Source organism: Carassius carassius, chromosome 34 (assembly GCF_963082965.1).
Source record: "Carassius carassius chromosome 34, fCarCar2.1, whole genome shotgun sequence".
NCBI lineage: Eukaryota > Metazoa > Chordata > Actinopteri > Cypriniformes > Cyprinidae > Carassius > Carassius carassius.
This window is the reverse complement of record NC_081788.1, coordinates 15,986,429-15,998,125: the sequence shown is the minus strand read 5'-3', so window position 1 is coordinate 15,998,125 and position 11,697 is coordinate 15,986,429. Positions and strand designations below refer to the sequence as shown.

Below are 11,697 nucleotides of genomic sequence, written 5' to 3'. Positions count from 1 at the left end.
CTCCAGCAATGAAAAAAACAGCACTCACGTGTGCGCGCATTTCCAGCAAAACATTGCGACGTCACCAGCGCGCGTGCGCACCGTAAGGCCCGTGCTCACACGAATGCAATCTCAAATCACAATCATTCTGACCTTCATTTAATCATTTCTATGATAAATACATTATAATATATGCTGTTTCATAAAATAGTGGTAAAAAAGTAACTACAACTACTAAGGACTACCAAAAGGTTTGAATATAAGTGCTTGAAGAATTGGATTAACTAGTAGTCTTTAGCAATTTATTAGCACTTGAAGAATTGGACATCAGTTGTAGTCTTTATTATTCTGTTAACTAAAACTAAAACAATTAAATATATTTTAAAGTAATTGAAATAAAAAATAAATATTAGAGGAAAATCTTAAATGTTACTTTGACAACTAAAAGTTAAAATACTGAAATGTATACAATATATATATATATATACATATATTTGAAAATTCAAATAAATTATATAAATATAAAAAAACAAATAAACAGGACCAAATCACATATTATATTATATATACATACATACACATATATAGATACACACACACATATATATACACACACACACACACACACACACACATACACATATATATAGATATATTTGCACACACACACACAAATATATATATATATACACACACACACCTTTTTCACATACCAAAAAGTAAAAAAAAAAAATAATAATAAATTAACGAAGCAAGCAATTCTAGCGGTTTCATTTTTATTTTGCTTTTTTAAAATATTTTAAAACGTTTAAACCCAGTGCAAGTATTTTGAATGAAATCCCAAGTTCACTCAAACAAAAGGTACAATTTTTCCCAACTTGAATCCCACTGCTGAAGCTATGGGTCAAGCATTTCAGATAAAAAGTTAATGAATGATCATGCAGACATGTTTGAGAAAACTGAGACCTAAGCATGGATCATATGAGTTTTCCCTACAATCCTTAAAGTACAGAACCACTAACCAATAGACCAGAAAACAGTCAGAATAAAAAAGAACCCTGTAATGCTTTATGACTCATTCCAGTGATTTACAACAAATGTTCTGTGCTGCAGTGAAATAGTAAAGAACAATATAAACACAAGACTACCACATTTATCAAGACTTTTAAGCATTTGAACAAATAAACACCTTATTTAAATATATGTTAAAATCCTTCAAGAGATACTAAAAATCTTTAAATCTGCATTGTGTGGGATCCAGGTCATTGTGAAGTGAGCAGGCACAAGCCAAAGTTCAAGTTATTCCTTTTTTTTTTTTTTTTTTTTACAGCAGAGTGTCATCTGTGCAGCCTCCTTCCAGTCCATAACGGAACTCCTGCAGGTTTGAGATCCCATAAAAATGGACAAATGCCGCCGCGACAACCAGCACATGGAATATCTGATGAGACTGAAACTGAGAAAGTAAAACAGATAGAGACGTGAGTATCCAACTGTTTTTGCACTGCAAAAGGAAGCTGTTTTCAATTAATGAGAGACTTCCATTTCATTAGCCGCTATAGATAAATAACTAGGAAAATAAAGTGCAATAAACATAAATTTGAGAATGATTATCATAAAAAATTTAATCAATATCATCAACATCAAGCAGCATAACAGACTGCATTTATACTGCTAAAATAACTGTAAACAGATGATACCAGAAGCCTTGCACATTCAATTAAAAAAAATGGATGCACCCGCTCTTATGTAAAAAAAATTAGGTGGATACCTGTATGAACATTGTGTTATTAGGCCGCTTTACAATATTACATACAACATAGATTCATAGTCTTACCCAGATGTCACATTTGCCAGGGAAGTAACGTTCAGGTATCCGTGCTGCATAAAGTGATGCTCCACTAATGTACATGGCACCCATCAGATAGAACCAGCCCATCTGACCCACTGTTGTTGCTTTCACAAAACCCTCTGCGATGGTAAAATGCATTGTGGGAATGAGCCCACTCAGACCAAGGCCCATGAAAACACCTAAGTACAAGGAAAATCATTGATTGATTAAAATCATTCAAGCAGCAGAACATGTAGAGAAGTAGGTGAGTGCATCACCTGCACGTGTTGACCGGTGGCGAGGGGTGGCGAATCTGTCCCACTGGGCCACAACGATAGCAGCAACACCCAGCACACATACAACAGAGAGATAGATGAACCGCGGCTGAGGAGAGCAGTAAAACGAGTAGTACAGCCATGGAACGAATGAGCCCATGATTAACAACGCAATACCAGAGTAATCCAGCCTAAGGACATAAAAAAAATAAAAAAAAATACACTCAAGTTACTGAAGTCATGTCTATACATAAAAAATAATAATAAAAAAAATAAATAAATATAAATATATATATGTTCACCAAGACTGCAATTATTTGATCAAAAATTTTTCACATTATTTCTGTTTTTACTTTTTGATTAAAGGGCTCATCGGATGAGAATCTGACTTTTTCCATGTTTAAGTGCTATAACGGAGTGTCCGGTGCATCTACCAACTCCAAAAACGTGAGAAAGAAGAATTCAGTTAATTTGGTTTTGTAAGCCTTTCTCTGCAAGCATGTGAGAAAATGAGCTGATCAGGTTTCTCTCCCCCTCTGACGTAGGACGGGATTCTTATTATAATATTACTGCCCATTAATCCAGTAGACCTTCACTCCAGAAAACAAGATCCAGGGGGCATGGTTGGATCCACATCTAGGGGGTGGAGACAGGTAGGTTTAGGGGTGGGGCTCTGGGAGACGGGTGCGTTTAGGAATCTGGGGGTGGAGACAGGTAGATTTAGGGATCAAGAGGTAGAGACGGGTAGGTTTAGGCATATGTAAGGTGGGAGGAGTTGGCTCTGGATCCAATCACGCCCCCTGGATCTTGTGTTCTGCAGTGAGGACCATTTCCAGTAATCTACACACTTCCACCCACGGCATTCAGCCGCCATTGTTGTTTTTGGAAGTGACAATGGTGTATTTGTTCAGACACCAGAGCTAAATGTTCTGTCGTTGGCTGCACAGACGAACACAAATCATTATTTAGAGTCCCAGCCTCAGAGGAGACAAGAGAGGAGCGGATTTTATTTTAAGTGGAAATCCCAGAAGGGGAGTGGAGTGTGCAGTAACTCATTATCATTTAAAGAGACATACACCAAACCAGGTTGGTGTGGGCAGAGCTGTTTTTGACAAGGCAAAAAGGGTGTTGTTTACACAGCTATTTATTGATTTATTTAAGCAAGATATGTTACAGACATTTCATGAAGACCCTAAAAAAATAAAGCCCTTTAAATAAATGCTGTCTTGGGGAGCATAAAACACTAATTTCAAAAATGAAAAAAATTCCAAACTCGTTTTTGCAGAATGCCACTTAACATTAGTACTGCCTACACACAAAAAGCATAAAAACTGGTGTCTCTTACTTGGAGAAAGTCCTAGAGACTTTTTCAGAGTGGCAGTAGACAGTGTGAAAAAGCCAGGAGAAGGACAAACAAAGAACTGCACCAAGGAAGAACATCCCAAACACCACTTTCTCCTGCACGGGTGCCATGAATGAAACGTTTGGCCGCAGCATTGTCAATGTGCCCAAGCACAGGAACAGAATTAGGCCTGTAGGGAGACATTGTGATAGATTAATTAGCCTTCAAAATGACATACTAGTAACATAATTACAGGTTTGAGTAACATTAAAAGTCTAAGTGGTGTGCTTTGTGTCATCCTCAGGACAGTGATTCACACATATCAGATTATCATATTACAAATATCGTACAATTTATCTAGTTAGTTCCAGAAGGTGTGAAAAGTCTTTCTTCAAAAGCCACTGGGGTTATATGACATGTGCTACTCTTTAAAAGTGACAGTAAAGAATATTTATATTTCAAATAAATTTGAACTTCCTCTTCATCAAAGAGTACAGAAAAATGTATTGTTTAAAAAAATATATAAATCAGAACAACTGTTTTCCACATTGATAATAAAACAGGGTTTCTGCAGGGTTTAATCTGTCAAATTTAATACTTTTAAGACCTTTTTAAGACGGGGAAGTCGTGGCCTAATGGTTAGAGAGTCGGACTCCCAATCGAAGGGTTGTGGGTTCGAGTCCCGGGCCGGCATGTACAGTTCTCTCTCCACCTTCAATAACATGACTTAGGTGCCCTTGAGCAAGGCATCGAACCCCCAACTGCTCCCCGGGCGCCGCAGCATAAATGGCTGCCCACTGCTCCGGGTGTGTGCTCACAGTGTGTGTGTGTGTGTGTGTGTGTGTTCACTGCTCTGTGTGTGTGCACTTTGGATGGGTTAAATGCAGAGCACAAATTCCGAGTATGGGTCACCATACTTGGCTGAATGTCACTTCACTTCACTTATTTTTATGACCATTAGGATTTGAATTTATGACCTACACAAATTACGATAAATAACTTCATTAAAATTAAAGTTCATTAAATTAAAAGTCATTAAAATTCATTTCAAAAATCTTTTTTTTATTATTGACTTTCATTGAAAGTAAAAAGTTTTATTATTAAAAGAGTTATTCTATTATTTCTTAAGATTAAGAAACTGAAGCCTTGGCCTTCTTTTTCTTGAGTATCAAGAACACAGGAACACTTAACAATTGTAACATTGTAAAGTAACATTGTAAATTAACAATTATTTTATGGCATTACTTTCCAAAATAACAAGTGTTATTGGTGTTTGGTCACAGTGAATACACCCACAAGCAGGGCCGTAGCTGGGGTTTGCGGGGCCCCGGTGAAGGTTGTACCAGTGGGCCCTGTTTGAAATTGTTTAATTTGTATGTTCGTTTGTTTTTATTTATTTTTGATATTTACACAATATTTAAGTTTTTTTCAAGTTTGTAGGTGTCCAGGTACAGAAACCGAATAATTAAATGTAAAATAGCACTGGATAGTCTTCAATGTAAAAATTAAATATACAATCAAACCAAAATGTATTCAGACACCTTGAACATTTCTCACATTATTACAGTTTATTTGCTTTTGCTTCTAAAATGGTTATAAAATATGACAATAATTTAGAGTTAAACTCCGTCAGATAAATTCGTCTTGATAATGTCATAACTTTGATAGAAATTTACGTAATGGATTACAATCAACCAAAACTACAGACAACTGTTATTATGACAATATTTACACAACTATCAATACTTTGTTGACCGATTATCAAGCAATGCTTCATTTTGTTCAGACTGTGGTGGTGTAATAAATAATTATCGATTTTCAAATATTGCACCTGTCAAACATAGTCTATTTTGCCGTCAATACTGTTGACGGTGTCCTTTATCAGTAGGCGTAGGCAGGGGCGGACTGGCCATCGGGAGCACCGGGACATTTCCCGGTGGCCTGACCGTCATTCTGGCCTGCTGCTGTGCAGTCGATCAGGCTGGCGTGCAATAGGCTGGTATGCAACTGTGAATTAATTGACGGTTTTATGAATACGAATCAGGCGATATCCAGAGGCAGGCTATATCTTAGAAAATCGCGCAAAAAATAGAGTGTAAACGCAAAGGAGGAGCAGAGAGGGAAAGGAGAAAAAGCCCTGGCCACAGACGCAGCAAGTTGCTGCAAAATCCCAACCATTTTCGCCAGTAAGGGAGCAGGTCGTTCAGAATTACATTTATATTTACTATGGTTCACTGAAAAAAAAACGAACTGTTCAGTTCACCCCACACGGTTCGACACGCGCTGCAACCGCTGTTCAACTTAAATCTGACAAAGCATCTGTAATATGGTTTAAATAAATAACACGTAAAACAAACAGGGTTCAGATAATATATGTTTCTGTTGATGCATGCGCATTCTGGATTCCCAGACATTACAACAACAGCGATGAAAAAACCTCTACAAATCATTGACTCTTAATACTAATACGCACACTGTATCAGTGCATTCTCTTAAAGTGACAGTCTTCATGTTAATCGAACAGCAACAACCGATAAATCACTCACTGCTCTTGATTAAAAAGCTTTTTTTTTTTTACTTAAAGAATAATCTTTAATTTATAGTCCAAAATGCAATGCTGTTTTACATTTGATTACTTTCATTTCTGTACCTAAAAACTAATGCAAGACCTACCTAAAAAAAACCTGAAAGTCAGTTTATTTTATTTGTATCTTTACTCTATTGTATTTATTTGTGCTGTTGCTTGTAGTTAGAATATTCTTAATAATATGATAATATATATTTTTTGAAAGTACAGTTTTTCCATAAACATAGCATATACAACTATACTGAAACCGTGACTCTAAAACCGTGAAACAAACCGAACTGTGAAAAAGTTGAACTGTTCCACCCTAATATTTACATAATCATTTGGCAGACAGACGCTTTCATTCAAAGCGACTTACAATAGATGAAATCTATTTAAAAAATATATATTACAAATGTATATAATGATAGATGTTTTAAAAGAGCATCTTAATGACAAACTAGCACACTGTTTTACATATGGGGATACAGTATTTTTTTTTGTGCCAAAATTGACCAGAAACTGATTTTCCATTTCTAGCCTACAATATGTAGCCTAGTGTACAATGCTTATTTATTTTGAAGGTGACAAAGGAAGCAGCAGTAGCACTAGTGCTGCTAGTGCTCCTGCTGTTGAACAAGAGAGGGTGGACAGTTCAGCTTTTGAGTCAGAGCAGGAACCTTCAGCTAAAGTTTAAGCTATTAGCAAAACTAAACATGCTTGCTATACTCTTAGAAACTATGTGCTTTTATGATTTATAAGGTCATCAGTAGTAGGACTGTGATCACGGGGACATACAATTGATGGCTGCATAATTAATATAGATTATTGAAAGTGCTTATTTCATATTGCAGAGAAATTCGATGTGCAGAGTGAGAGAGGGGGGGTTAAGGGAAAGATGATAGAGACAGTGAATGGCTTGATACTTGATTTGATTATTTTGCCCGTCCACAGTCTAAGGATTTTGATTTATTTTTTAAGTATAACCCAAGTCAAACAACTGAAAGAGCCAAAGAGTTTAGCAGTCTGGTGGACACATGAATTGGGTGGTGACTGCAGCAACAGAGGTGGCCTGAGGTGGAGTCAAATTCCTGGCCTGATTTACTGTCCCAGTACGCCACTGGGCGTAGGTGTAGGTGTGTTAAAAAAAGTTGATATTGTTGTCATGAAGACAAGATCCTGGTCTCTCGGCGGCCTCCCTCAAGCAGCAGCTGTGCGCCAGCTCCACGTCAGGCACGGTTCTGGTGTGTAAAGACACAGAAAACGCGAGGCAGCTGCAGTGTTGGGAAAGTTCACTTTCTACATGAACTAGTTCAAAGTTCAATTCACAAATTTTAAAATGAACTAGTTCAGTTCATAGTTCAAACTACAAAATTATGAACTAAAGTTCACAGTTCCAAAAATGAACTAGTTCATAGTTCTTTTTTTCCATACGTTGCTGCGAGCTATTAATTTTCAAAATTATTGCCACAGCCCATATAGAATCACAGACAGCAATTATTTTAGCAGTTTTAACAATGAAGCTATGCGTCAGATTTCATCTTCATATCCAATTTTGAATCCTTATCCAACCAGGGTTTACATTAGCATTGAGGGGACAGCATTTCCCCATTGTTGCTTTAATGCTTTGTCTCCCATTCTCACCAACCTTGTTATAAACATCATAAAATTCTTTTAAATGATCATACGCCTTCTTGCTACATGCTGCTGTCGTTTGCTGTTTTTTTTTTGATGACGCGTCACGCATGCGGCGGACGGCAGTGTGACACTGGTGGCTGGTGTTGCCAGATTGGGTGTTTTCCCGCTACATATTGAGACCCGTTTACGGTGTGTTTTAGCCGGGTTTTCGCCTGGAAGGCTCTGGCATAGAAATCTGGCACCCTATTGAACGAAGTTAACCTGAGAGAGCGTGCCGTTCACAGACACCAGAATGAACGAGTTCACAGTAACGTTTATCAGGCATTAATACAGCACATTCAGTTCACGTTCGCCCAAAATATGAAAGAGTTCATGAACTATCGTTCAATGAACGCGTTCAGGCACAACACTGGGCAGCTGCCACGCTCCTGACACGCAGCAGAATAGCCACGCTCACGCCACGCAGCCAGTGTGTCACCGGCCTCATACAGAACTACAGCAGGCGAAACAAATTAATGCCATTGCCGCTGCAAGCACATTTTGATGGAAGAACAAATTAATGGACTAGCATATCAATTTAAGACGTGGCTAAATGTTTTTTATGACCTTGTATGGAAAATCCGGACGTTTTTATGACTTTTTATGGCCTTAAATTCTTATTGTTAAATTTATGACCTTTTATGACTTTTTATGGCCCCGCGGAAACCTTATAACCTATTATAATAGTAATATTTCTTGAGCATAAAATCACCATATGATCAGAATTATTTCTGAAAGATCATGTGACGCTGGATCACAAGACTAGAGTAATGACTGCTGAAAATCCAACTTTCCCACAGAAATAAGTTACATGTTCAATATTTCAAATAATACATGTTTTTACTGTACTTTAAATAAATACAGCCTTGGTGAGCTTAAGAGACTTATTTTAAAAGCATTAACTTAAACTTAAACTTTAACACATTAACATAAACTTTTTTTCAATTAACCGCAAATCTTTGAACAGCAGTTAACTTAAAATTTGGGAAACAGGAAATGTTTATTAAAAGTTTTTTTTTCTTCTCTGGTAGTAAGTTTGAATGTAAAATCTACAGAGATATGTAGTATTTCAAGAGATGCTTGTTACGTTTGACTTTTCTGTATTATCATGTCACAAGCACAAACCCAGCAGGTGTGTCCAGATGTTTCCAGTTTCTGTGTGAATCCTAAAGATGCTCCCAAAACAGGCACGGAAAGACGGCATGGGTGGACGGTGTCCCTGCAGCAGGTAATCATTATCCTTTAGCCAATCTGGGAGGAGATGGTATGGAATAACACGCCAACGTCCTTCCCATACCTAGTAACGGTACAAGTTTGCTTTAAACACAAACATCTCAGACTAGAAATAGGCCACATTTACATTACAATCATTTTACACACATACATTGGGATTAATTAACCCTTGTGGATTGTTCAAATTCACTACCCTTTCAAGTTGTTCGGGATGAAAACATCCACTCAATTGAACTACTGTAAAAATGTATCAGATTCATATTTTTTTCAATTTTTGTTTTTGCATAAATCTGTTAATCAACCTCAGTCCTGATCAAAACTACCAAATGTTTTTAAAAAAAATCCAAGATTTTAACTCTTTAATTGCCAAGTTCATAAATGATGTCACTGATTTGGGGAAAAAAATGACTTATTTTCAATATAAAAGTAATTGTGGCTGGATTTTTTTTTTATACTTTTTATAACAGTCTTGGGCATGTCAAAGATTAGTAGCAACATTGGGTTTGATGCATTTTTAGTTTTTGTGCAACATTAGATTTAATTTTTTTCTCCCTAATTTGTTGTTGGTGGCTGTTTTTGCCCCATTGACTTTCATTATAACGACATTTTTTGATTGCAAAGCCATGACACCATGTAATCATGCATTCTTTATTGTTTGTGGTTTTCCCTTTTGGGAAGAGGTAAAATTTGTTAATTTTACAGTTGATCACTAGGTGGGACCATTAACCCTTTAGATAGGCCTGTGCAAAAAAAGGCTTAGTTTCTGGCTTGTATATGGAGTTATATGGAGTATAACAGCAAATTATAGTGTTTGTGTGTGTGTGAGATTCTTGATTGTTGGTGGCTTTCCCTGTTGGGAAGAGGTAACATTTGTTATTTTTACAGTTGATCACTAGGTGGGACCATTAACCCTTTAGATAGGCCTGTGCAAAAAAAGCTTAGTTTCTGATTTGTATATTAAGCTATATGGAGTATAACAGTATATTATATTGATGTGTGTGTGTGAGAAAGAGAGAGAGAGTGTGTGTGAGAGAGACCTTTGCGCACTTACCTTAATGTATTTCAGAAAATCACAATGTACACCTCAGCTCTTAGAACTACATGGAGTAAACAAAAGTGTATTTATGCACCTGCTGCCTTTTAATGGTGGTGAAAGTATTCGGTTGTTAAGTGATGACGTAAGAAGCGCTGTTTCCGGGTCCAGGCCTCAACTCGCTTCACTTGAGAATATGACCTCAGCAGCCGTTTATGAGCACTGTTTATTCATATTGATAATTTAAGTTGAACGCTTTCAAACTTACGATATACACTACAGTCTCCGTGCTCACAGCGTCCCAAACACAAATCATTTTTATAAATTTTTTTTATATTTATATTTTCATTGTCTGGCTATCTGGTACTTCGGTATGGAGTTAAAGGTTAATATTATAACTTTTTCACTAGTATTCTATCACATTGTGAGTTTATATTAGCACCTTTTGTTGTTTTCTCGTGGTAACTGATAGAGCGTTTGGACACGGAAGCGCTGCTACGTAACGTCAGACTTAACATGCAAACAGACTAAACAAAAGCAAAGTACGCGGATTTAAACACTTGCATGCCATCGTGCTGGATATTTAATGGTGAGAAGAGCAGCAAGCAACACGAGAAAGGGCTTGACTTTTACCAAAGTTTTAGAAATTATGATGTAGCGTGACCCCTCCAGCGAACTGCAGCTTATTTGAAGTTGGTATTGCATTTTGGTTCATAATACATTATGTTCATAAATTTGATGCGAAGTAGATTTTTTTACAGGATTTTTAGGCCATCTGTACTTTTCACCATCAAAAGGAAGCAGTTGCATAAACACACTTCTTTTTTTATTGTTTATTGTAGTTCTGAGAGCATGAGGTGCATATTTTGATTTTTTCAGATACTGTACATCAAGGTAAGTGCACAAAGGTCTCTCTCACACCCTCTCTTTCTCTCTCTCTCTCTCTCTCTATAACACACACACTATAATTTGCTATTATACTCCATATAACTCCATACAAGCCAGAAACTAAGCCTTTTTTTGCACAGGCCTATCTAAAGGGTTAATGGTCCCACCTAGTGATCAACTGTAAAAAATAACAAATGTTACCTCTTCCCAACAGGGAAAACCACCAACAATCAAGAATCTCACACACACAAACACTATAATTTGCTGTTATACTCCATATAACTCCATATACAAGCCAGAAACCAAGCCTTTTTTTGCACAGGCCTATTTAAAGGGTTAATGGTCCCACCTAGTGATCAACTGTAAAAATACATTTTTTTACCTCTTCCCAAAAGTGAAAACCACAAACAATCAAGAATGCATGATTATATGGTGTCATGGCTTTGCAATCAAAAAATGTCGTTATAATGGAAGTCAATGGGGCAAAAACAGCCACCAACAACAAAAAGAGAAAAAATGTAAATCTAATGCTGCACAAAAACTAACAATGCATCAAAGCCAATCTTGTTACTAATTTTTGACATGCCCAAGACTGTGATAAAAGGTAAATAAAAAATCCAGTCCACAATCACTTTTTATATTGAACATATGTAAATTTGTGTGTTTTTTTTCCCAAATCAGTGACATCATTTATGAACTTGGTAATTAAAAAGTTAAAATCTTGGAATTGGTAGTTTTGATCAGGACTGAGGTTGATTAATAGGTTCATGCAAAAAAAATTGAAAAAAATATTTATCTGATACATTTTTACAGCAGTTTAATTTAGTGGATGTTTTCATCCACGAACATCCCGAAAGGGTAGTGAATTTGCCCACA

General features: G+C 36.6%; 1 protein-coding gene across 1 annotated transcript in view; it reads right to left on the bottom strand.

The window, feature by feature from the left end:
* Positions 1-740: 740 nt before the first annotated feature.
* Positions 741-11,697, bottom strand: part of LOC132114497 (adiponectin receptor protein 1-like) — a 15,005-nt gene continuing 4,048 nt past the window's right edge. Inside the window, exons 5-9 of the mRNA XM_059522640.1 lie at positions 8,793-8,964; positions 3,428-3,614; positions 2,086-2,273; positions 1,814-2,007; positions 741-1,432 (exon numbers count right to left, since the gene is read on the bottom strand). Coding sequence (XP_059378623.1) covers positions 1,304-1,432; positions 1,814-2,007; positions 2,086-2,273; positions 3,428-3,614; positions 8,793-8,964 — 870 coding nt within the window. The 3' untranslated portion in view covers positions 741-1,303. The remainder of the gene's footprint in view (positions 1,433-1,813; positions 2,008-2,085; positions 2,274-3,427; positions 3,615-8,792; positions 8,965-11,697) is intronic.